Source organism: Gymnogyps californianus, chromosome 15 (genome assembly GCF_018139145.2).
Source record: "Gymnogyps californianus isolate 813 chromosome 15, ASM1813914v2, whole genome shotgun sequence".
NCBI classification, from domain to species: domain Eukaryota; kingdom Metazoa; phylum Chordata; class Aves; order Accipitriformes; family Cathartidae; genus Gymnogyps; species Gymnogyps californianus.
Window position 1 is genome coordinate 4,436,142 of NC_059485.1, and position 25,442 is coordinate 4,461,583.

At 58.3% G+C, this 25,442-nt stretch overlaps 2 protein-coding genes across 2 annotated transcripts in view; one reads left to right on the forward strand and one right to left on the reverse strand.

Annotated features, from left to right (window-relative positions):
* Window positions 1–5,428, forward strand: part of RNF216 (ring finger protein 216) — a 77,474-nt gene extending 72,046 nt beyond the window's left edge. Inside the window, 3 exon segments of the mRNA XM_050905813.1 lie at window positions 3,661–3,730; window positions 4,385–4,501; window positions 4,504–5,428. Of these exon segments, the coding sequence (XP_050761770.1) occupies window positions 3,661–3,730; window positions 4,385–4,501; window positions 4,504–4,703 (387 nt within the window). The 3' untranslated portion in view covers window positions 4,704–5,428.
* Window positions 5,429–11,268: 5,840 nt separating this feature from the next.
* FSCN1 (fascin actin-bundling protein 1) lies at window positions 11,269–21,924 on the reverse strand. The gene is made up of 5 exons (XM_050905900.1): window positions 21,091–21,924; window positions 13,493–13,649; window positions 12,879–13,000; window positions 12,425–12,592; window positions 11,269–12,324 (listed from the first exon to the last, which is right to left on the reverse strand). Exons 1-5 carry the CDS (start codon window positions 21,911–21,913, stop codon window positions 12,122–12,124), a joined length of 1,473 nt encoding a protein of 490 aa, XP_050761857.1. The 5' UTR covers window positions 21,914–21,924; the 3' UTR covers window positions 11,269–12,121.
* Window positions 21,925–25,442: the final 3,518 nt, after the last annotated feature.

Genomic DNA, 25,442 nt, shown 5'->3' on the forward strand with positions numbered 1-25,442 from the left:
GAAGATGACTGTTAACTTGACAAGATAAATCCCTTCAATCCACACAGCCTGTGAACAGGCTATTAAAATTATAATCTAATCCTTTATTAAGGGACTTGAACCCGCTCAGGAAAATGGACACAAGAGGCTTTTGAAATTGTACTGCAGCCTCCACCTCATGTGACATTAAATGGTTTCTTACCACAACAGCCAGCCATAAGTGCGCTAATGAAAACTTAATTTTTGGTGTGGATGCTTTGCCCCTAGATGAATCTGTCATCTCTCTCCAATTAACTGTGGCGTCAAAAAAACCAGCCTTTGCTTCTCAAAGAATTAGCGGTGTTTTGCAAAAATCGCTGTTGTACATGGTGAATATTTGCAGGACTGAGACTTGTTTTCTAATTCTGACCTGTGCCAGTGCAATGTGTAATAGCCAGAACTTGTGGCATCAGCTTTCGTTCACAAATATCCTAAAATTAACTTCTTGTGCACATATCATCGATTTTTTTGTTCCAGCTGGGATGTGGATCTTTCCTAAATACTGCAGGTATTGAACTGCGCTGTGTATGCATCACTTTCCAAATTTAATGTCAGCTTCTTAAGTAGGAAGGTGCGTATTGTGCAGTGGTTTTTTGTTCTTTCTGTATCAGTGGACACCAGTTTTTCAGAAATACTGATGCAAAAAAATTCTAAGCCAAGGCTTGGTATGTGGGATTAAGTATAAATATTTCTTAACCTTCCAATGTGAGAATACACTTTTATCAGCAGAGAAGCAACAAAGCTGGTAACTTCTGTTCTTGGAGATGTGGTTTGATGTGCCTCTGCTGTGATTTGCAGTTGCAGAACTAGTCGGGAACTCATCATTGCAATCCAGGTCTGTTCTTAGCCCTTTTTTTGCATCCAGGGTGTGCTGCAAGGTTTGCCCCCTCTTGAAGACCAAGAGGGGATGGGGATGAGTATGCATCTCTGGCTGCTGCATTTGAGGTGATGTGTTTTATGTTGTCCTTGCGAGATAGACGTCATTTCGGAGATCTGGCAGATGGGGTTTGCTGTTATGCGTTTCCCCGGCGCTGTGGGAGCTGCAGTAATTGAAGCCAGCATCACCTTGGGTGTGTGTGCAGCTGGCTCGCCAGCCCTGGGGGCAGATGGCTTTGTTGATCCCTCATTAGTGTGGAGGTCAGCTGCAGTTTAAACTCCGAGGGTTGAGTAGCCCTCGCTGCAGGAGGATCTTGTAAAGTTGCGTTGTTGATGTGTCCGATTCCCCAGACTTCTGCAGGGCTGACTGGTATCGACAGCGGGGTTTGCAGGAGCTGCAGCATCACGGGTGGTGGTGTCCGTGGAAAGCACTGTTTCAGAGGGTTAATCCCAGACTTAGACTACAGTAAAAGCGTTTTTTAAGTTAGAAGGGACTTCTGCATGTTTCTAGGCTTTAAGGTGAGGTTTACGCCTTTGCGTGAGGGAAGGAGATAGGGTGATCTGGTTCAGTTGGGCTTAAAATATGTTTCTTACTTGTCATATAACTAAAAAAAACCCTTCAGGTGCATCTTTTCCAGAAGTGGCAATAAGATGGGAGAGGTGGCTATCTCCATTTTCAACAGCATTGCAAAAAATATTCTGAGAAGAAAAATATTGAAATCTTGAAGCTTTGGGGCCACCGTTTGAGAGCGCTGCTCGGGCAGCAAAGGAGCGGCGGGTGTTTGGTTGCCTGTTGCAGAGCGTGCCCAGGCTGTTTTCCAGCCAGGGAACGTCGCAATCTGATACTTGGGGGGTAATTAGAAGTTCTGTGTAGGTTCAGAAGAGCTATTCTTCAGCAGTTTTTATGGAGATAGATAGGCTGTAATTAACAGTCCATGGAAGCAGCCTGCTTGGGGGAAAAAAAAAAAAGGTATGTCCTGGAAAGTCTTAATTTTAACCATTGACTCACAGAATAATAAAAGGGAGGGAAGTATTGAGTTTGATGGCTTTCTGCAGATTAAGATAACTTCAGTCTCCCAGGGAAACCTTATCTGGTGGCGGGAGGAGGGGACATCTTAGCAAGCCTCCCAGGCGTTGCTGCTAGACATATGCAGGACCATGAGATTGGAACTGGGAAGCTGGCTAGACTTAAAATAATTTCAACGTAGCTGCACACATGGAGCATATTTTGAATTGAGTCCCAGAGCACTCTTCAAAATAGAGGATATTTTCCACATTAAGAGTGTTCAGGAAGAAATTTATGGGTTTTGGCAGTACTGAAATTAGGATGAATAAAATGAAGCCGTGTCTTGTGCATTGTGGGGTACGTGGGGCTTGGGGTTTCCCTCCTGCTCCACCGTTAGCGCTTGCAGATGAACTGCTGAAGGAAACCAAATGCTCCTTCGTATGCAGGTAGACCCGGAGTGGCTGATGCCTGATGCAGGTGCTGTGTGTCATCCAACAGCTCCTGTTCTTGGCCTTCTTCCCTAATAACTAACATCAAGAGTACAAACGCTATCCAGGAGGCTTAGCTATTCTCATTTGTTTTCTCAAAGTGCCAGGTAGTGTTTCATCCCAACGGACACGAAGCAGCAGCAGATGCAACCCTGCAGAGACCGGGAGGACCTCTGTTGCCATCGCTGCACATATGGCCAGCAGAAGCATCTGCTGCCTGGCACTAAAAGGGAGTTGTCTCTTTAGTTGTTTGGTGTGATCTTTATTACCCTAATAGATGTTGCACGCTGTGGTGCAGTGAAGAAACTCATTTTTCACAGCCATTCTTGGGAGCGGACAGCTGATGCTGAAGCATGAATTGGGGTGTTTCTCTGGTTTCATGCCAACGCTAGCGTGGCCTTGTGTAAAGCCTGAGAGCTGCCTCGACCCTATGGGCTGTCGGTGCCCGTGGCCATCCCTCCAGGCAAGCCTCTGCTAGCTCAGGAGTCGCGTAGTCTTCTTCCAGGACTTTGTCCATCACGCTCCCTTGGTCTAGTAAAAGGTGGTGTAAATGCCATCTCTGTAGATACCTGCAGCCACCTGAGGCTTCACTGCATTGTTTGGTCTCACTGCTGCTCCTTTGGGTTGAGAAAACCGAAGATGATGAGAGGCAGAAGGATGCTTTCAATTTCTGGCTTGTCCTTGTGTTCTTGTTGAGCAGCAGGTCTGAATATTCTTGCTATAACCTCTAGATAGACATTAAAGAAACATACTGCAATTTATGCCCTCCTCAGAGTTACAGATAAGATCTAAATGGCCTTGTCACGGCACCGTTTAGCTACTAGAGCCAGAATTTAAGTTGTGTTAATTCCAGCTGTTGGGCCAAAAACTCTAGAAGTGCTAGCATAATGTAAATATTTAATAAACTATTGCCATTTAAAAGATTAACAGCTCTCCAGCAACTCTTCAGGTGGGCGGAGCTGGGTTGCAGTTCTCTGGTTTCCGTCAAGTCAATGAATTTTAGCACTGATCTCCCTCGAAAGCTGATCTAAGCCTCTTAGGCATACTCCGTAGAGTAGGCTTGGCTCTGTGCAAGTTACTCCTGCTGCAATCCCCCTTCGCAGCCTTGCTTTTGACTAAACCTGGGTCAACCCCGGATGAGGACAATTCAGCCGAATTTACCTTTTTATTCCCATGCAAACATGTGCTGAAAAGAAAAGCAGCATTGAGACAATAGAAGGTTGCTGCAGCAGGAATTAGCCCGCTGACTCTTGATACTCCTGTGATTTCTAGGAGGATGATGAGAAGATAATCCAGGAGATTCAGAAAGAGGCTGAAGAGGAGCAAAGGAAGAAAAATGGAGGTAAGTCACAGTCTGTACCTGTGCTTTGAGATCAGACTGAGCATGACCGGAGACCATAGGGTTACCAGCTACTGACAAGTCTCTGGATCTTCACTGGATTCTTCCCGTGGCCTGGCTGCTTGCAGGCTTCTCCGTGGATTGCTATGCTGCACCAAGCATCACCCAAATCTTGCTCCAGAGAGGAGTGCAAGCCATCACCCTGTTCCTCCTGGGAACCGTCTAGCTTTAAAGTGCTGTTGCCTGCAGGCTTTGGCTGGGACCGTGGGGAGGCACAAGGCTTGTGTCCGGCTCTCGCTTGGCGCCGGGTGTCGTGGATGCACAGACCTGTCTCCTCTCTGCTTGGCAAAGTAGCTGAAGGGCAGCCTAACCTCTTGTGCTCTGTGGTGGGGGGCACAGGGGTGTGCAAGGGGCTGCCCCACATCCCTGCAAAAGGAAGCGTTCCCCCTTTGTGGTGTGGTATTGATGAAAGGAGCCAACCTGGGAAGCTAGTGCTGTGCTCCGTGGTGCCTCGAGAGAGGTGCCTGATGCTGTAGAGAGCATGCTTAAGGAACGTGCTGGGGATGGAGGATGCCGATTGCAAATGTAAACCACGGACCAAGATCGGTGAGTTTTTGTTTGTGGGATGACTGGTTCTTTTCTCTCCTCCGTCTGCAGAGAACAGCTTCAAGCGGATCGGCCCTCCTGCAGAAAAACCCATGGAGAAAATCCAGAGAATTGAAGTCATCCCCAGACCTGTTCCTCAGAACCTCCATCAGCCCCGGATGCCCCCTTACCCCTTGTGCACCCTCCCTTCCCGCTCCCTCCTGTCCGTCCCATGTACAATAACATCCCCCTCAACATCGGCCCTATCCCTGCCCCCTACGTCCCCCCGTTACCTAACATGAGGGTGAACTATGATTTTCCCCAGATCAACGTTCAGCTGGAGCACAACTTGCCTATGCACTTTGGCCCTCAGCCTCGACACCGGTTCTGACCTGGTTCCAACAGCACTTGGCGTAGAGTCACTGCAGGGCAAAGCCACCCCGGTAACGTCACCCCCCTTCCTGCTCCAGCCCCTCTCGGTTTAGCCAGCTGCAAGGGGACCTGCTCTGACTGACGCGTACCTGCACTGCACCCCTTCGCTCTAGAGCTTCTCTGAACCTTTGCAGTCAAACATTTCAACCTGTGCTGCAACAGGGCTTGGTGCTGCATTTCCCGTATGGTTGGGCATCCAGATATTTTGATTTGACAAAGCCTGTTCAGGCAGCTGTTGGGAGGGAAAGTGAGACTTTGTGGAGCGCAGGGATGCAGCCGTTCCTCGGGGACTTTCCAAAAATCCTACCTTCCTGCTGGCCAGAGCAGCTGCCACACAGTCAAGTGAGTCTTGGGGGAAGGGAGGAGAGACTTGGCATCTGAGTAAGACCTTCGAGTTAACAGGAGTCGGCTGCCCTAGCCTCCTGCCTGCGGAGAGGCACGAGGCTGGGGTTCCCACGTTCTCCAGCATCCCTGTAACCTGCTAGCACCTCCCAGCAGAAATAAATTGTTCAAAACCAAGTCAAACTAGTGTTTTTAGCATTTCTCCCTCTGCAAGTGGAGTGAGGGGGTGCAGCAGCCATCTCGTTGCTGAGATCTTGGTAGGAAGCCCAGAGCTATGTTCTGTCTCAGGGCTTTAGCAAGTAGCAGAAGACTCGGGCACCCTAATCTTTGGCTGAACTGAACTTGCCCCTTTCAAAAGGGCTCAGGTTTTTTTCCCCCAGAGGTGGTGCCTCTCAGCTTCCAAAACGTGGCCTTTGCTTTGCTGTTCTCATCTGGCATCCCAAATTTCAAACAGTCCTCGAACAGCTGGTAGAAGCAGCCGGAGCCTAAGCTGCGCCCTTCGTTGCAAAAACTGCTTGGGCAAATACCCGGTTAGATGCGTAGACAGTGGTGTGTGATGTGTGCTGTGGCAGAAAAATTAGGAACTACCCCTGTAGTCGTGCATGCAGGCGGCAGCGAGCCGGGAGCCCCCTTAGCCGAACCCCCTGCAACCGAACGGGCAGCTGTAGCCTTGTGCTGCGGGAAGCTGGCTGCTTCCGTGGCGCTTAATAACTTCTGAAGACGCGTGTTTCGGCTTAATTGGCTTCGGAAAAGCACGTTAAAAGGCAAATGCGAGTATTGCTGGGCTTAGGAAGCGAGGGTTTAGGAAAAGCAAAACTTCCGTGTAAGAAGCGGAGGGTGTAGTTGCTGGGCTGCGGGAGGAGCGTTGGCACAAAGCCGTTTCCCCACAGCCCTTGGCTGTACTCTCTGGTACAGGCCCCCTCTAGAAAAGAAAATAGTTGGAGTGGAAAAAAAAAAAAACCTCCTCCCAGAAACACTGGGCTGTTTTTTAGCAGCCCAGTTGGGCTGTCATTCCCCGAGTGCTTTGGTCTGGGCTGCATCCTGCTCCGTCCTGCTGGGAACCCGCTGGGTGCATGTCCCCTCCCGTTATTCCCCCTGGAATTTGAGCATCTAGGTGTCTTTTGGTTTTTATTTGTTTTTCAGGTAAAACTCCCTGCCTCCGCCTCGTGGCTTCTGCCAAGCCCTTGCTTGCAGCTCTCTGTAACTGCTCGCGGCACAGCATCTCCTCGGGCGTGCAGTGAGCGATGGCATGGGGCTGTCAGTGGGATGCTCCCGGAGAGAGGCAGCCTCCACCGCAGCCCAGGACAGCATCTGGGGACTGCTGTCCCCAGGAGGTCTCCCAGAAGGGACTTCCATGCTTTTTGGAGCTGAGTCAGCAATTTCTCCCCTCTTGGGCATTGCCTATGGGTTGAACGTACCCTGCGGAGTGCTCTGTTCCAGCTCCTCAGTGCCGCGGTCTCTATAGCATTAATAACCAAGTGGTATTCCCTTGCTGCTATCATTTGCTTTTTTTACTTTAATTTCTTTCTGGAAGTAGTCTGGGGGCTGCAGCAGCTTATCGATTGCTGCTCAGCTAGGTTTTAGCCAGGTTTAAATCCTACCTTGCACCGAGTGATTCCTGCAGTAGCCAGGAGCAGGGTGTCCCGTTGGATTTGGGGAGAGCTGTGTTCACAGCGTTAGTGGGTGGTGAGAAAATGGACCTAGGTCAGAAGAAGCACAGGTGGCTTCCCCTTATGGAAAGGGAATCCTGGGGGTTTTTGATAGCTGAGATTTTCTGGGCTCAAAGGCCGGCTTTCTAAAGCACGTGCCTTTCTCCGGCAGGGTGGTGGTCATGGTTGTCCCCCAGCACCTGCCTGGGCAAAGGGGAGTCGGGCAGCCGGGGCTCAGGTGCTGAACCCGTGGCCCAAGCTACGAAGGAAACGTGATGTGCCACCCAGCGCTACGTGGCTGGCAGCACTAGCAAAAAAATGATGGTCTAATCCCATCTTTGGTGCGTGTCTAGAGATGGGGGGGGGTCAAGAGCTAAGCCTTGGCAGAGGGAAATGCAGAGATGGAGTGAGAGGGATGGAGAAGCGTCGGGCAGAGGTGGCAAGGGAAGGTTGGTGTCCGTGGTCTGTCCTCCTGCTTAGGATGTGAGCATCTTCTGCTGCCGTGGTGCAGCAGTCATGGTCCTGGAGGAGCCTGGTAGAGGTAGGGGGAGAGAGGACCGCTGTCCCCATGTCCCCGGCAAAACCATGAGCTTATTTGTGTCTGAGAGAAGAGAAATCGGTGCTTGGTCTGTGACGGGGAGGTGCACCGCACCCGGCAGCCCCAGGTGATGGGCTGAGCCCTCCACCCAGCCCTGGGGCAACGCTGGGCTCCCAGCACTGCTTCTCTCCCCGAGGAAACACTCATTTCACTGAAAATTACTCCGCAGCCAAAGTGTGTGGCTGCTCCTCCCCTCTAACCCAAGAGACCTCAAGTTGTGGTTGCTGATAGCGCTCGCATCTGTGTTGATTTATTTAAAAAAAAGAAAGAAAACCCCAAACCTTACTGCACAACCACCAGAGCCATCCGTGATCTGGTCTCTGACTCCTGCATCCTGTTTTCCCTCCCGCCCCGCCATCCTTGAAACCATTTGTCCTTTAAAAGGCGACAGGGAGGTTGCTGTGCCCAGGCTGATCCCATAACAGGTACTTCTTATGGTTAATTGCAGTGTCCCATTTTACTTGCCTTAAAGGTGGAGAGAGAAACTTAGTATTTGCACTTAGCAAAACATTATATTAAAAGAAAGAAACCCTGTAAAGATGTGCATGTTCTGCAACTTTGTATAACAATAGCTGAAAATAAATAGGTGGTTTATTAAAAAACAAAACAAAACAAAAAATATTTTTCTTTACCTTCTGGTAGTAAACCGTTCTAATATTCTGTGTGTAAAAAGTTCCTGTATTATATTGTAATTTGAATTTTTGTAAATAAATTTGTGCACTCTGGCTTTTACCTCTGTGCTTGCGTTACGGCTGAAACATCGTCCTTCCATCCCGACTGCGCCGGCTTGATGCTGGGGCTAATGACAGGCAGCAGCAGCAGGCAGCAGGGCCAAGCAGGCAGGGCTGTGTCGCCAGAGCTCAGCCCGTGCGGTTGAAAACTCTGCAAGTTGCAAGGCAAAACCCATTTGACCCTCCTGGAAAAGCTTAATACTTTCCACATGCTCCCGAGGAAAAACTGGACGGGATAGAAAATGGTTTCCAGTCACTGCTTTAAATGGAAACCAGGATGCGTGCTGCACGGGGGAAAGGCTGGGGGGGCTTTCCCCCCTCGCAGGAGCGATGGTAAATGCAGAATCTGGCCTTAACAGCAAAAGGAAATGTGTGTTGGCGACTGGGGGAGAGGGGAAGGGCGAGGGTCCTCCCTGCCACGGCGCAGCGGCTCCTGAGCCCCTTCCCTGCACCGGCACCCCTCGGCCATGCCGGCAAACCTCCCTGCCACCTCCTCCCCAGGCCGGGTGTCACGGGGGGGTGTCATGGCCGGGTTTGCTCGTGCACACGCAGATGTCGCTGGGGGGGCGAGGGCGAGCGTGTGGCAATTGGAGCTGCTCAGCGTTTCCTGCACAGCCTTAATTTCGCCCTGTTTATAGTAAGGAATGAACATCCTTCCTTCGTTCGGCCCTTGCTTAAACCCGTGTCTGAAGTTGAAGGTCCCTCCTGGCAGTGCCCTCCCGCCGTCCCCCCCCGGGATGTGCGTCTGGGGGGGAGCTGGGCAGCCCCCCTTTCCTAAACCTTGCTTTTACCAAACCAGCTTTAGTTTTTAAAAGCCAAACAGGAGCCCGTCGGTGACCTGCAGGTGCTGAGCTGGGCTGTGGGCGATGAAGGGCAGCGAAGGGGCTGGCTGCTCTTGGCACGGGTGATGGAGTTGGTGCCCGGCCCCTCCATAAGCACATGCTGCACCCCATTTTCATAGCTGAGACTGAGGTTGGCCCCAGCATCAAACCTGAGTGGGCTGGTCGAGTTTTAGGGCTGGTTTTGGCTGTCTCAGGAAGGCTGGGGGCACATCCCAGACATCCTGGCTCCTCCGGCTGGGCGCCATGTTTTGGCCTGGGCTGGGCTGCAGCGGCTGGGCTTCCCACCTCCTTCCCATCCTGAGGGTTTTTTTTTTTATCTTCCCCTTCTCAGTATCACCGAGCAGAGGAGGAGGGGGCTTATTGTTGACCCCCACCATGCCACGCACCCAAAACCAGCATCCCATCGCTCTTCCCTCCCAGCAGGTGCCTCCCCCTCAGGGCCATCGTATGGGGGGGAAACATCTGAGCCAGGGGGAGAAAAAGCAGCTCCTTCGCAGCGCTGCCAGGCTGAAGGGGGGGCACGGCTTCGCTTCCAGCTGCAAGGGCAGGAGAGCTGGTTTGCAGGAGGAGGTGGTTTGCAGGAGAGCTGGTTTGCAGGAGGAGGTGGTTTGCAGGAGAGCCGGTTTGCTGGCGCATCTCCCTGACCCATACATAGGTCACCCATCCTCAAAGATGCCCGTGGGCTCGGTGGCTTAGGGCTGCTCTGAGCATCTCGAGAGGCGACCCAGCCTCCAGCCAGCTTTGGCTTTAGGCCTGCTCGGCGAAGATGAGCCTGTTGCTCACCATTCCCTTCCCACCAACTCATCTGAGCCCTCTAGAGCCAGCTCAAGCTTTGTGAAGCAGTCTGGCCCCCAAAGGCTCCGGCACCCCAAATGCTCTCTGCTCAGACTCGTGCCTCTCATTAAAAGGTTGTTGCAGCCCCAGACGCAGTCACCCCGACAGACCACACAGCACCGCTCGTATCCGAATGCAGGTTTTATTTTTTATTCATCTTTCTCCATTTGAAGCTTTTTTTTTTTTAAGTTATACAAATGGCACTTACAAAAAAATAATAATAAAAAAAAAAAAACCAAAACCAAAAAATGAACAAACCCAAAACTTATCTTTTCAGAGTGAGATGTTTTCAGAGAGTCACGACACCCGATAAGAGGGGACAGGAGAGATGTTGACCTAGTGTCACATGGAAGAAGCCGGAGCGGGAGTTAGATGGTTCGAACTGCGACGGGGAACGGGGAGGAGGCGACACGGGGTGGAGGGGTGAAGGCCAGCAAAAAGTGTGTGCCAAGTCACAGGGTCACTCAGGGCTTCATCAAGACACTCGGTCCTTCGAGGGGCATCGTGGTCCCCGGGCGGGCGGGCACGTGTGGTGCCCGTGCGAGCGCAGGCAGCCCCTGGATGTGAGCGCAGAGCCGAGGTAGAATCCCAGCCGGGATCCCCTGCGCCGGTGAGGGACCCCAGCCCGGAGTTGTCCCCCTGGCAGGGGACGGGGGTTGCTCGCTCTCCCAGCTGAGAGTTTAGCACCAAGCTCCTACAGAGGGTTAGCCCTCCACATGGTTTTAAGGCTGACGAGCCCCTACCTTGCCTCTGGCAATAGGGACCGGCCCTGTTTTGGCACGGCAGCGATGCCGCGAGCACCCTTGGCGTGGGTGTGGGGGGGGACACACCAGTGCTCCCTCCCTGGCGGGGGCCCACGGGGGAAAAAGGCTCCTTGGTGTGTTTGCAGGGAGCAAATACCGGCCCCGGGAAGGCCCCAAAGGATAAAGTGCCTTTCAACACCCTAACGAACACGTCAGCATCACCCGTTACAAACAGCGTTATACTCTAATGCAGACCTAGTACAGACAACAGCTGGTAACACAGTGCCATGGAGAGCATATATAAATAGAGACTAACAAAAATACTGTTTTGGTCTTTTTTTTCTCTTTTTTTTTCTCTTTTTTTTTTTTTTTTTCCAGTAGGGTTGCGATGGCACGAGAGCCGAGCCCAGGTGCCCCGGGGGCAGCGGGACCGGGAGCTGCCCTCCTGGGGGGGAGCCCGCGGGAACGGGCGCTTCCTAATTCAGCATCAGGTGTTCAGTGATTTGCTTCACTGTTCCAGTATTTTATGAGAGAGAGAGAGAGAGAAAGGGGGGGGGGGGAACAAACCACAAAGGTACTGAGCAAATATCACTGTGCAAAGTTTGCTAAGGAACTTTTCTATTCTGTAAACCAAAATCTGCAGTTCATGCTTCCAGCCACTGCCCGGGGGAGGTTGTATCAGCCAGCCAGGCTCCTGCGGGGACCAAAGCCTGCCGGCGCTGGAGGTGGGCTGGATGAAGCCCCCCACCCGGCACGGGCTTGCTCTGTGTGTGTGTCCCCCCCCACTCCATCCCCTCCCAGGCACAGCAGCAGGACCAGCCTCAGGGCAGGCGCCTGCCAGGCTGGACCCACCATTGGGATCTACGCTGCTCCTCCAGAGCCAGAAGCACAAGGAGGGGCAGAGGGACACAAGGAGCGCGAGGGCTCCACGAGATGAAAGGCTGAGGCTTTCCAGACGGGATCACCCTAAAAAAAATCATTTCCAGGTGCACTGGGGCGGGGAAGAGGTCAGCTCGCTGGCCCTTCCACGGGGACGCATGCTGGCACACACCAGCCCTATCCCTGGGGATGCTGTGATGTGTAAGGTCACCACTTACGGCTCAGCTGGGGATGCATCCTGCCCCGAAAGCCAGGAGCGGAGAGAAGATGCCGGGGGCAGCTGGGAGGAGCTGGCTGAGCCCAGCACCGTCGCTCTGCCCCTGGCTGGAGTGGGGCGGGATGGGACGGGTGCTCCGGGGGACACTGGCAGCACAGACTGAGGTGGCACCAGTGCTGATATGGCAGAAGCGAGCACAAAGGTGATCTTATTCCCTTTTTTCAATCGAGGAGAGGAAAATAAACTACCTAAGGTGATGCTCGGGGCCGGGAGGAGGGTACGGCAGTTTCCAAGCCCAGCAAACCTGGAGGGAGGCGGGGGGGGGGAGGGAGACAGACCCCTCTACAAAGCTATAGGCAGGCTGCCCCATCACTTTTCCAGTTTATGGAGACCCACCTCCCACATAACGCACCAACTCTACGGTGGGAGGGAAGGGCAAGCCAGTCTGAAAATCCTTTTAAAGAGGAGAAACAAAACCCAAAAGAAAAAAAGGACAGAGGAGGGGGAAGAAAAGTTGGCAATGGGAGGTACGCTAAAGTGCATTAATATTCCCAGAGGGTGGAGGCATCAATGGCGTCGGCAGATGCCTTGAGGACCCCGGCATGGTCGCCCTTCAGGTATTTGCCATTGATTTTGATAGCCACTTTGTTATAGTCGCAGAACTCAAAAAAGAAGTCCACGGGGGTGTCGCTGCTGCTGGTGACGGATGACTCGCTCCCCACCATCCAGTACTTCCCAGTGGCATCTGCAGGCAGAGGGAGAGGGGACAAGGTGGCCCCGTGAGCCACCACGGGGACCCCAATGGCCATCACCCCCCCAGCCCATACCCATCCCCGGGGACTCACCCTTGATGTTGTAGGCTCCGTCGTTGAACTCCAGCTGGAAGACGTCGTAGGAGGAGCGGTTGGAGTCCAGGGTGCCGGTCACCTTCCGGCACCCGATGAAGCCGTGCTCGCCACGGAGGACGATGATGGGCCTGTTGATCAGCTTCATCACGAAATGCTCTGTCTCACCTGCACCGGAGGGGAGAGGGGCTGTGAGAGCAGCCCCGGGGGAGCACAGAGCCCGGACCCCGCGGCTGGCAGGCAGCAGTGAGGAGGGTGGGCTGTGCCCCCCACCCATTTCTCACCCGCCCCATCTGTCCCCCCATCTCACAGCACATGAAACAGTCATTAAGAAAACTTATTGCCTCCATCCTGCACACTTGGAAGAGGAGCCTGGCTCGGGGGGGGACGGGGACACTTTGTTCATCCCCTGCCGCCTCAGCGCAGGGCGGGGGTCCCTAAGGGGGTCCCTTACCCGCCGTCTCCATGGAGGCCGCCAGCTGCCCGTTCTTCTTTGCCGTCACGTACTTGCCGTTGGCAGCTTTCAGGGTGATGCGCTTGTCGCACCACTCGATGTCGAAATAGCAGCTCGCGTTCCTGCGGGGGCACAGAGGGCGGTCAGCGGGATGCGACGGATGGGGACCCTGCCGGTGCCACCCCGCCGGCTCGGAAAGGGCCACAGCTGGATCGGGAGACCCCAAGTCGATCCATTTTTGCGGGATGAGCCACGTCGTGGTGGCCATCCCAATGGGAAGCCCTCGCCCCGCAGGCAGGAGGCAGGCAGGCAGCCAAATGCACTTTTGGGGTTTCCGCCCGGCTCTCAGCTAGCGCAGGGTTGAACTGCAGGGTAAAGCATTTCGACAGCTCCAGCCAGCCGGGAAGGATTACGTGGCCTGAGGGACTTCCCGAGCATCGTGGGCGGCAAGCCTCAACCCGGCCCCAGCTCTCTGGGGAATTCACTGCCTTCGCTGGAAAGCGTTTTGGGGCAAGCACCTAGACTGGAAAATCCCCCTTGGATTCCCGTGGGAGATGCAGAGGGGTCCCCAAAGCCCAGGCATGGCCCAGAGCCACCGGGGACAGGGGACTCACTTTGTGGAGGCGGTGGACTGGATGCCCCCGTTGGAGGTGAGGGTCCAGTACTTCCCAGTGTAGGTCCTGAAGGCGCATTTCTTGGTGTCCTTGTTGATCTCCAGCTGGTAGGTCTCCTGGTCACCCTCCTCGTCTTGGTTGGCTGAGAGGTCCATCCCTGTGGGACAGAGGCAGATGGAGGTGGGGGGCACCAGGGGGACCCCAACCCACCTCCAGCAGGTCTGGGTGCAGGGGCAGCCAGGGAAACCCAACTGAGAGGGGCTCCTGCTCCCCTGGGTGAGCTTTGGCGACTCCCAAATCCCTCACACGCATCTCCCCCCTGGCATTTTCGGTTCAAATCCAGGTTTTCATTTGGGCACTCAAGTATTAAGGCCAGAAATGAGGGCTGGACTGAGCTGAGGCAGCCATGAGCTTCAGCTCAGGACTCTCCATCTCCATCACGATTAAGCACCAAGCAAAGACCAACTTAGATATTTCACACAGAAAAGGGCTGTAGTTTTTTCCCCGGAGGTGACAGCCAGGTTATTCAATCCATTACCAGAGGCCGCCGAACCACCTATGAATCCCCAGCTCGTGGCATGTTTAAGGACTGTGGCACCGTTTGTCATCCGTAAATTGTCACAGCCCATTGGGGCGGTGAATTTTGCAGGAAGAGGAAGCTCGGGAAAGCCCTGGGTCAGCCAAGCCTTTCCCTGGCTCCCAAAAAAACCATCGGCACCAGTCTGTCCCCCAGCTCTGCCAGCTGGGATGACCTGTCCCTGCACCAAAGGGACCGGAGACAGCATTTGCCCCGGCAGCCTCGGAGGTGGATGCAGCTGGTCCTGGGGCCACTGGCCACAGTCCTGGGGCCACCGCCAGCCCCCCCCGGCCACGTGCACATCCACCCACAGGCACTGAGCCCAAGCAAACCTGCTTAGTCAGGGCTAGCGGGGCCAAATCCTCTCCAGAGCTCTCCCACTTGGTGGATTTCTGCCTAAAAATACTTTTGGGATGCGAGTCACAAAGCCGTAGCCTGGAGCCAAAGCAAAGCGGCCGAGCTGCCATGCCGGGTTTTGGGGAGAGAGCCAGGGTACGGTGCTCAGCCCCGCTCCTCCCTGCCTACCTACAACTGGGAAGAGTGGAGACGCGCCCCAGTAGCACCAGCGGGGCATGGGTCCGTAACCAGTGAGAGCAGCCCGGGAGGGGATGGCGATACGGACTGCGGTTTAGTGGAACCAGATGAGTTTTTCAGAGCAGAAAGCACTCACATCCCTCCCCTGCCGCATGGGTGCTACAGGCTCGAGTCCAACCATGCACCTGGTCCTGGAAAGGATGCAAAGCGTGCACGCAACCTTTCTGCCCAAATCTGCCTTTTCCTAGAGCCAAGAACCTGCTCGTGAGGCTGGCAATGTGTTCAGCCCCATGCACCTCCGCAGCACACTGCCTCCCAGTTTCTCGAGTGCTGGGATTTCAAGCATTGCAATACACGGTCGCTGGGAGGGCTTCAGGGACTGCAGCCTTGGTGGCCCTTCTGCACTGGAAAGCCACCAGCCAAGTCCTACCAGCTGCACCCAGCGGGTGCTGACCCACGTGGGGAGGGACCATCTTCCTCCACACACCAGCTATCAGCCTTGGAAATGGAGATATCTTCCCTCAGATCCTGCAGACACACAGCTACCTGGCGGCTTCCCGTCGCCCCATCTGCATCTCCAAACAGGCATCCCCATCCAGTGGCCCCCGGGGGAGCAGCCTCCGCTTTGCATATCAGTCTCCCACCTTTCCCAAAGGGATTAGGCTTTGAAGGCTTTGCTTTGTTGGCTATAATCTTATCTCCCACACCCAAACTGTCCTACGGCTGCCACACCGCTGCCTCTTCACAGCATCCCCTTTCCCGCCAGGCATCCTCCAGCACCTTCTGCAGCTCCTGATGGACACGCAGCCACCCCGGTGCTTTGCTCCCCAGGGTATTTGGGGTAGCGCAGGGCAGGGGAAAGGGGTGCTGCACGGCCACCAACCCCAGCCCCACTGGCCAAGTCCTCGGCTTGCGCTGGTTGAGCCCACACTCGCCGCTTCCCAGGGCTGCCGGGGTCTGAACCGGCGGTCGGTGGAAACATTTGGTTTTGATTTTGCACCCCCGCCGGGGAAAGCAGCGCCGCGGCAGGCTGCTCCAGCCCCTCTCGAGAGCCGTACCACCGCCTGCTCGCTGGAGAGAGGGGCTCTGCGGGGGCTCGTGGAGAGAAACTGGGCTGCAGGAGGGGGGATGCAGCCCACCGCCCAAGGCTGCCAGCACCCCTGAACCCCCCCAAACCTGCAAGAGCTGCTGCGGTTTGCGTCGGGGGGGAGAAGCGGGTGGCAGCGCTTCCTCCTCCCTGCGCTTTTAGGAGAAGAGCTCCCTGACCTGCAGGCACCTCGATGGGGAGAGCCTGAGGGGGATGCTTTGTGCCACAGAGCAGGATCGGATGGGCTGGAGACGGGACAGCGAGTGCCGGGAGCCTCCCAACACCATCCCCTCTCCCCCAGAGACCCCCACCACGGAGCACAGCGAACCCACCAGCCTCCCCCACCCCGCTGCCGTGCGATTGCCCACGCTCTCACCGTTGCGCAGAGGTTTGGCTTTCCCCCGGTGCCTCGCAGGGCCCGGCGGCAGGAGGGTCTCCCACCGCCCTGTCCCCGAAAGCGGCGCTGGGTTGGGTTACACCGACTCAGCAGAAAGGAATGCAATTACAGCTGGGGCAGAAGGAGGCTTCAAAGGGCTGTAACTGAGCTGGAGCAGGAGGTTTGAGGGGTCAGAGCTAGGCGGGATGGGAGAAACATTGCAGGAAGCATGGGCTGAGAGGTGGTAGGACCACGGCGGGTCTGACAGAGATGTCCCCATGTCCCCACAGCAGAGGACAGAGGCTGTCCCTGCAGCCACCCCCCGCCACCACCCCTGCTTTTTGCAGCCCAGGGCTGTGGCAGGGAGCCGGCGTCCGCCCGCTCTCCCGCAACGCCCGGCCGAGCCGCTCCCGCTGCAATCACGCTTTAATTACTGATCTTGGTAAATTTACAGTCTGGAGCCGGCATGACTCTGCCTGACCTTGATGAAGCTGCTAATTACAGCTGGAGGCGGGAGGGAGCGAGCACGCCGCGGCAGAGCGGCGCTTCAGGAGGGGGGAGAGCGGAGGCACGCCTGTGCCCCCCAAAATTCCCCGCGTGGGATGGCCTCCGCTCAGTCTGCAACACGGGTTCGCCATGGGGGTCTTGGGGATGACGCAGAGGCTGGCAGTGGGAGCTGGGGGCTGAGGTGTGTGTCCCCTCAGGGCTTCCTAACGCCGAGCCCCCCCAAAGCAAGCCCCTGGGCTCAAGGTCCTCAGAGAGCTGGTAAAGGGCAAGGGGGAGGAGAGCCAGCACTGGAGCAGGAAAGGGCTTCCCAATTCCTCGGCTGCCGAGGTTTCCAGCTGCTGCCAACCCCTCAGGTTTGCAGGATCAATGCCCCAGCCCTTGCTGCTCTCCAGCCCACGACAGTGGATGCGCACGGAGGCCCATGGCCATCCCAGAGCACGCACACGCCTTCCCACACCTCCCAAAGAGACAAGCTTCTCCATCCAAAGGAGCAGCAGTTTGCTGTGGCTGTGCCAACCTCCATGCCATGAGGGGCCGCAGACCCAGCGTGGGGGGCGTTTATGGCATGTAGAAGACTTTCCCTCTACATTAAACTCATGCAGAAGGTGTCCTACAAGCCGTCTCGGGATGCTGGTGAGACCCAGTGGGATACACTCCATGGAGAGGAGGCCAAGAGCCTGGAGGACCATGGCTAACCGGTGGGACAAGCCAGCTGGAGCAGCCCCCATGCCTGGACCCACGACGGGGCAGACCCGCACATCAGGAGCTGCCTACGCACGGGCTCTGCTCCCTGCCTTTCTACGGCTGGGAGCCGGCAGGGCCCGCAGGCAGCTGCCAGCCCTGCCCAGCACCAGGAGCAGACAGGAGGCTTCACCTTTCCCATCCTCCAACTCCCCAGAGGCCAAGAGGCTCCCTTTCAAAAAAACCTTGATTATGCCTGAAAAAAAACCCAAGCCCACCTCCCTCCGAGGGAGCGCCGGCAGCACCCTGCAGCGGCCCCGAGCCCTCGTGAGCGGCAGGGCAGGATTTCGGGTCCTCGTGCCCCAGCAGCCCAGGGGATGCTGCACCCAGCTCTGCCCATGCAGGTCGGGTCCAGTCTCCCTGCAGGGCTCTGGCACCCACCACCCCATGCTGCAGCCACGCACGTGCCCCAAGACTTGTCTTGTCCCCTCCCTGCCCTTTGGATGGGCTTATGTTGTACCCGTACATAAATCCAAGCATGTTTTTGTCTAAAAGCAAAGCCTGGAGCAGCCGGGGACCGTGCAGGTCCTCTGCTGGGGGTGCAGCTCTGTAAGGGGGTCATAGGCGGGGGTGAAACACGGATTTCCTGGAAAACCCATCCCTCCTTCCCTATGGATTTCCTGTGGCTTCGTGGTATCACCAAGTGCCAACATGCCACTTGGCATCTATGGATTAAAACCTGCGGCTGAGGCCATGTGCCCCCAGCCCCGGAGCTGCGTCTCCCCACCTCGCTGCGGCACAGAGATGAACTGGGGGGGGGGGAATTGGCTGCGGCTGCAGCCAGCACCAAGCCACCCCGTGCCAGGAGGGCTCCTGGCCCCGGAGCAGAGCTCCCCATCACCAACCTGGCATGCCCAGGCACGCTCCCGTCGCCGCACTGCTCGCTCGCCCCCCCTCCCCGGACCCCCATTTCCCGAAATGCCTCGCTCCCGAGTGGGCCCATCCTCTCCCCCCATGCGGGTGGGGGAGGCAGGCGGCACACCTCCCCTGGGCGGGGGGCTGGCAGGGGCCCAGCGGAGCGGGGAGGACGCCAGCGCTCTGCCCCCGGGGACCCTCGCGCCCACAAAGGGCCCTTTGTTGCCGCAGCCAGGGCTAGAAAGGAGCCATTGAGCTGGGGAGGAGGCTGCTTTCTGCTGACAGCACTCGACTCAGCTCTGTTTGAAGGTGCAATGGGGAGATGGGGGCTCTCACGAAGCCTGGGGCTCCCTGGGGACCCCATCCTTCTGCAGCTGGAGGCAGGGGAGAGGTGCCAGGGCCACCCCCAGCCCCAGTGCAGAGGTAGGGCTGGCACCCACCTCATGCCTCACCCCGGGATGGCTAGCGTCGTGGCTCCCAGTGCCCTGCGTGCAGGGGATGGCGACGCCAGCCATCCCGGGGACAGGGAGGAGGCTCCAAGCCAGGAGCTGACTCGGCACTCATGGGACAGCGCTGTCCCAAGGCTGGACCGGCTCCAGCTCCCAGCCAGGGGAGCCACAAAAGCCCTGTGGCCCCATCCCCGTTCCTCCCATGGGGCGGGGGGGGGGGAAACACAGCCACTGCCATCCCTGCTCCCTGCCCGACTCCACACGGGCACGAGCTGCCTTTTCCCACGAGCCTGCGCGGAGCCGCAGCCGCTCCCTGCCCACATCCCGCATCCCCGCCGGCCTGCGGCGCATCTGCCAGCAGCAGGGCGCTTATCAGCTCGGCGGGGGAAAGGGCTGTCTGCAACCGCTTCCTCCGACGGCTGTTTTTCGCCTGCCTTCGTGGTAACCTTGGGACAAGGCACTTTCCTGACAGGAGAAGGGAGGGCGAGCCCCAGAGAGCGGCAGCTCCCAGCCTCTCGCTGCTGCCGGGCAGGATAAACCAGGTAGAAACAGCTTCTCCGGCTAAAACAGACTCGAGCGAGGATGTGCAGCCCCAGCACACCCCTCCTCGCTGTGTTTTGCTTGGAAAGGGGCCGGGCACAGCCCAGAGCCCCCTGTTGCTGGGGAGATTTGTCGTCCCCCCCCTTTCTCACCCCCCCCCCCATCCATCCTGAATCACACAAAGCCAGCGGGTCTGCCAGCAGCGCTCCCACCCACGCCGTGGGGTCCCCCACCACCGCCGCCGCCCCATCCCGCACATCTCCCCCCACATCTGGTTTTCCCATCTCCGGTGACAAAGGGCTGCAGCAGCCCTTCCCCCACGGCGCTGCGGCAGCCTCCCGCCATCGCGATCCTCCTCCCCAAACCCCTGCGCCTGGGCAAATAGTCCCCACTGCCCATCTTTGCAGGCATTTTGTTGGTTTTCAGGTTGTTTTTTTTTTTAAGGAGCTGCTTTGCAGGGCAGGATTTGCTCTCGGAAAGGAGAAAGGCAGTGAGCTCCCTGCAAGGAGCTGCCCAGGCACGGACGGGGGTTAAGCTGCAACCTATACACACAAAGAAAATTCCCCGCTGCTTGTTCCTCCAGGCTTTGCTGCAGCGAGACATGCTCGTACCCATTCCGCGCTCGGCGTGTGCCGGCCTGACTTGGCACGCCGGCGATGTGCCCCAGGGCTCCCACACCGGCCTGGCCGCGGCACACAGCCGTGCACCTCCAGCATTGCCCTGCCTACACGGGGGGGACCCCCCCCCGTCCTCCAGCAAGCACCCCTCAAGCTGGGGGTGGGATGCACGCTGGGTGCTCGAAGGCGGGCAGGCGGCCATGTGCCCCGGGAGCTGTGCCGTGTGGCCACAACGCTCGAGGCAGGCGGCGTGGTGGCCCCTCCGGCGAGCGGAGGGGACAGGGACAGGGACAGGCACGAGCGGCGCAGCGGGCACGGAGGGACAGCTGCCTTTGTGCGGGTGGATGTAGGTCATGGCTCGACATGAGCGTTTTGGCGAAGCCATTTTTGTAACGCTGCCGAGGCCTGGGGAGGGGCAGGTGGCACCCACTCCCCCACCCACTGGGGAATGCAGCCCCATGGAGGGAACTGCAGTCCCGGGGGGGGGGGGGGAGCGCAGCCCCCAGGGCCCCGCTCTGCAAGTCGTGTGGCTCAGCAATGCTCGGGGAAGGGGGAGTTTGGTGGAGGCTTTGTTGGGTGAACAATGAGCTCCGCAGGTAGGAAGGCGATGGATGGCAGCCCTGCCTCCTTCGCAGCAAGGGAAGACCCCATCCACCCCCCCACAGCCGCCCCCCCCCGGTCCATCCCTGAACCCCAAGGCAGGCCCCTCACCATTCCTCCCCCACCCAGGGCGCCCTGCAGAGGCGATGCTGCAGCGATGGGGGTGCTGGAGGGATGGGGGCCCCCAGGCAGGCGATGCTGGAGGGATGCGGGAGGGGGAAGGGAAAGGGATGTGGGAGGGATGCGGGGGGATGATGATGGAGGGATTGGGGAGGGACCGCGGGCAGCCATGCTGGAGGGGTGCAGGGGGGTGCCCTGGGGAGATGCTGACTTCAGGGGAGGGGTGTAGGGGCGTGTGTGAGAAGGGATTCAAGCGGTGGGGGAGAGACCCTAAAGAGGTGATGGCAGAGGGGTGCAGGGGAGCACCCTGTGGGGTTGCTGCTGCAGGAAGGCAGGGGATGCTGGAGGGACGTGGGGGGCTGCCGGGGGGGGCAGCGCTGCAGGGGGGGGCCGCTCCGGGGTGGCGATTCTGGAGGGATGCAGGGGAGACGGAGGAGGTGATGCCGGAGGGATGCAGGGGGGCAGCTCGGGGCGGGCGATGCCCGAGGGATGATGATGATGCCGGAGGGATGCAAGGGCGCACCCCGGGGCGGCGACGCCGCAGGGACTTGGGGGCGGCCGAGGTCGTGTGTCGTCCCCCCCCATCCCCTCGTACCTTGCCGGGTGGAGACGTTCCTGTCGTTGCCGGCTCGGAGCACGACCTGCGGGCAGCTCTGCTCGAGGGCGAAGAGCTCATCCTTGCCCACCTTGGAGCTCTTGCCCGCCTTGAGGGTGCCGCTGGGTCCCGAGGGGGCGAGGTAGCGGCCCTCCCCGTCGCGAAAGGCCACCTTCCCGCAGCGAAACTCGAGGGTGAAGGCGGTGCCGGGCTCGGCGGCGGGGACCAGGCGGCCGTCGCAGCGCAGGAGGCGGTGGTCGCAGCTCTGCAGGCTGTAACGCTGCTCCACGAAGAGGAGGGTGATGAGGGCGTCCACGCCCCACGGCACGTCGCGGTCCACGGCCAGCTCATCGCGGCGAGGTCCCAGGTGGGCGTAGCGCTTGCGGGCCAGGCTGTAGAGGTTGGCCTGGGGATGCATGGCCAGGTGGACGCTCCATTTCTCGGTCGCCGAGACGGCGGGGGCGAAGCAGGAGAGCCGGTCCTCGGTGCCGCCGAAGAAGCGGCGGTGGGGCTCGGACTGCAGCGACCAGCGCCCGTCGCCGTGAGCCACCACCAAGAAGCGACAGTCGGGACCCGGCTCTTCGCTGTCGCAGCTCACTCGGCCGTCCTTGTCGGCTGCCAGGTACCGGCCCAGGTGGCTCTTGAGCAGCACGGCGCTGGAGTCCTCCCCGTCCTGCTCCAGCGTCCAGATCTGCTTCTTCTTCATGCTGGCGGCCGAGGCGTTCACCTTGAAGCCGAAGGCCTCCGCCGTCAGGTACTTGTTGCTGCAGTTGATGAGCCCGAACTGGATCTGCACCGGCTCCGCCGTCCCGTTCGCCGTCATCCTGCCGCCCCTGCTGCTGCTCCTGCTGCCGCCGCCACCGACCGCCGCTGCCGCCGCGCCCGCCCCGACGCCGCCTTTATAGCACCGTCGCCGCCGCGGCACCGCCCCCGCCCGCCCGCCGGGGCCGCCCCCCCGCCGCGACCCCCCCCCCCCCCCCCGCCCCCTCCCCGCCGCCCCTCCGGCCGCTCCGGCCTCCGCCGCTGCACCCCCCCCGCCGCCCCCGGCATCGCTGCGGAGCCCCGCGGCGTGGCAGGACCCTGCCTGGTGTAGCAAGAGCCCCCGTGAATTGCAGGACACCCCCCCACATCCCCCCCCCCGCGAGAGTCCGCTGCATTGCAAGACTGTTCCCTGCATTACAAAAGCCCCCTTGAATTGCAGGATCCCCCCCCCCACATTGCAAGACCCCCACTGCATGGCAAGACCCCTCCCTGCACTGCAGGAGCCTACTTGAATTGCAGGACTCCCCCCACACATTGCAAGACCCCCACTGCATGGCAAGACCCCTCCCTGCACTGCAGGAGCCTACTTGAATTGCAGGACTCCCCCACACATTGCAAGACCCCCACTGCAAGGCAAGACCCCTCCCTGCATTGCAGGAGCCTCCTTGAAATGCAGGACCCCCACACACATTGCAAGTCCCCAGTGTATGGCGAGAGCTCCCTTGAATTGCAGGGCCTTCCCCCCCCACATTGCGAGACCCCACCACATGGCAAGACCCCTCCCTGCATTGCAGGAGCCTCCTTGAATTGCAGCCCCCCCCCCCCCATGCAAGGCCCCACTGCATGGCAAGACCCCTTCTGGCATAGCAAGAGACCCCTTCCATTGCAGGACCCCCCATACATTGCAAGACTCCTTGGCATGGCAAGACCCTTCCCTGCATTGCAACAGCCCCCTTGAATTGCAGGACCACCACCACCCCCCCATTGCAAGACCCCCACTGTATAACAAGACCACTCCTTGCATAGGAAGAACCCCGTTGAATTGCAGGGCACCTCCCACATTGTGAAACCTCCACCACAAGGCAAGACCCCTCCTTACAAGGCCACCCTACGCACACTGCAAGAGCCCCTCTGCATTGCAGGAACCCCCCACATTGCAAGACCCCTCTCCTGCAATGCAAGACACCCCCCCCATTGCAAGACTCCCCTCTGCATTGCAGGAACCCCCCACATTGCAAGACCCCTCTCCTGCAATGCAAGACACCCCCCCCATTGCAAGACTCCCCTCTGCATTGCAGGAACCCCCCACATTGCAAGACCCCTCTCCTGCAATGCAAGACACCCCCCCCATTGCAAGACTCCCCTCTGCATTGCAGGAACCCCCCACATTGCAAGACCCCTCTCCTGCAATGCAAGACACCCCCCCCATTGCAAGACTCCCCTCTGCATTGCAGGAACCCCCCACATTGCAAGACCCCTCTCCTGCAATGCAAGACATCCCCCCCCATTGCAAGACTCCCCTCCGCATTGCAAAAACCCTTGGCATCGCAAGCCCCCTCCTTGCATAGCAAGAGCCCCCTTGAATCACAGGACACTCCCCCATTGCAAGAACACCCCCTGTGTGGCAAGACCCAACCCCACAGTGCAAGACCCCCTATGCATTTCAGGATCCCCCCACATTGTAAGACCACCCCCTGCATTGCAAGACATCCCCTTTGAACTGCAAGTCCCCCTCCTGCGTTGCAAGAATCCCCTCTGCATTGCAAGACCCCATTCCATTGCAAGACTCCTCCTACATTGCTGGACACCCCCCCCCCCGCACCCCTCTGCCCCTCCCGGGCTGTTGGCCATGCTGCAGGGCTGCAGGACAGAAGGCAGGAAGGGTGAAAGATGCCACGGCCCCCCGCCATCTCTGAGCCATCCCAGCACCCCATGCCAGGCACCAGCAAGGCTGGAGTATCCGGGCCCTGGGGAATCCAAATTCCTCCAGCACAGCCAGAAGCAAAACATGGGCACTCCTGTGCAAGGGGGGGGGGTGTTTCGAGGCCATTTCTCAGGGTGTAGGTGAGCGGCATTGCTGTCCACGCGTGAGGCCGTGCTCCGCTGGCACGTACGACAGGGCTGATCCCAGGAAGGGACCACGGCCTGGGTGCAGCACACCCATGTGCTCACAGTGAGGGGAGCTGGCTGGGGGAAACGAGCTGTTTGCTGGGGAAATGTGCAGAAACAGAAAATCGGAGAAAGAGGGATGGGAGGGACACAGGGGATCATTTTCAGCCGGATCAGGCAGCTGAACCGCCTGCCCCGGCTGAAGCGGGACAAGGGAAGGGCTGGAGCGTGGGTGCAGATGGGAGGGTGCAAAAGGGCACATGCAGGGCTGGCTGGCACAAAGGCTTTCCCCAGGCTCGTGTGTTGTGTCCGTCCCCCCCCCGGGGCAGGCCCTCATCCAGCCCCCGTCTCCCCAGGCACTCCAGGCTCCACTGGTTCTGCACTGGCCATACTGGTTAGAGCCACTGTTCCACCTCAGGGCTGCACCACAACCACCCACCCCTGCCCGGGGGGGGTCGCTGGCACAACCACCCCGGGGCAAACCTGCCAGGTCTGGATAGGGTTTGTTTTCCTGGATACCTTGGGCAGACCTGCTCTGTGCTCGTGCTTGCCACGCAGCCCTGCAAATCCGGACAGACCGACCGATCGACCGTTTGCAACCAGAACCAACCCCACAGCCTCTCAGCTGGGTTGGAAACAAATCCCCCCCCCAGCTCCAGCGAGGCAGATCCACGTTTGTTTTGCAAACCCCTTTTGCTCTTCTTGCTAAAAGCACCCAGGCGTTAGGACCCGGCCACGAGGCCGAGCAGCTGCCCGGGCCCACAGCTGCCGGGATCTGCCTTCTCCTGCCGCAGCAGGCAGATGGTGGTGAGGCTCAGAAAGAAACGGCTTTTCTGCTCGACATAAAAAAAAAATAGCAATTATGCAGGGAGGAAAAAAAAAAAAACCACCCTGTTTTCTCCCCACCGCCCAGCAGCGCGGCGTGGATGGCTGGCACCGCCTGGCTCAGCAGGGCCTGCCCTTGCGGAGTGGGCAGCCTGCCTGCACCCGTCCTGCCTGCACCCTCTGCTTGCGGGGGACAGGAGAGCCCCAAATGCTGTCTGAGACATCCCCACATGTCACTGTGGTGGCAAAGGGTGACCAGTGCCCCCCGGCCTGGGGATGCAGCAGCCACAACCTGTCTCCTGAGTGCATCCGTGCATGCCGGGTGCGCTGGAGCAGTAAGAAAGGTGCTGGGTTTCCCTCTATATATTGCATTTCCCGTTGTCTTTGCAAGCCGGCGTGACTAAATGCTTCTGAGGTCACCTCACCGTCCCACCGCCACTCCCACAGGAGACCCAATCCCCGGTGCATGGCATCCATGACAAGGGCTTTCCGGAGCGTGGCCGTGTCCCCTCCGGAGGGGCTGCGTGACTCACCCGCTGGGACTTCAAATAAACCCCAGCTCCAGAAAAGAAAAGCAAGGAGAAAAGGAGCCCCGGTCATGGAGTGACCCTTGTCTTGCCTGCCTCGGGCACAGAAACGCCCTCAGATTTTCATGC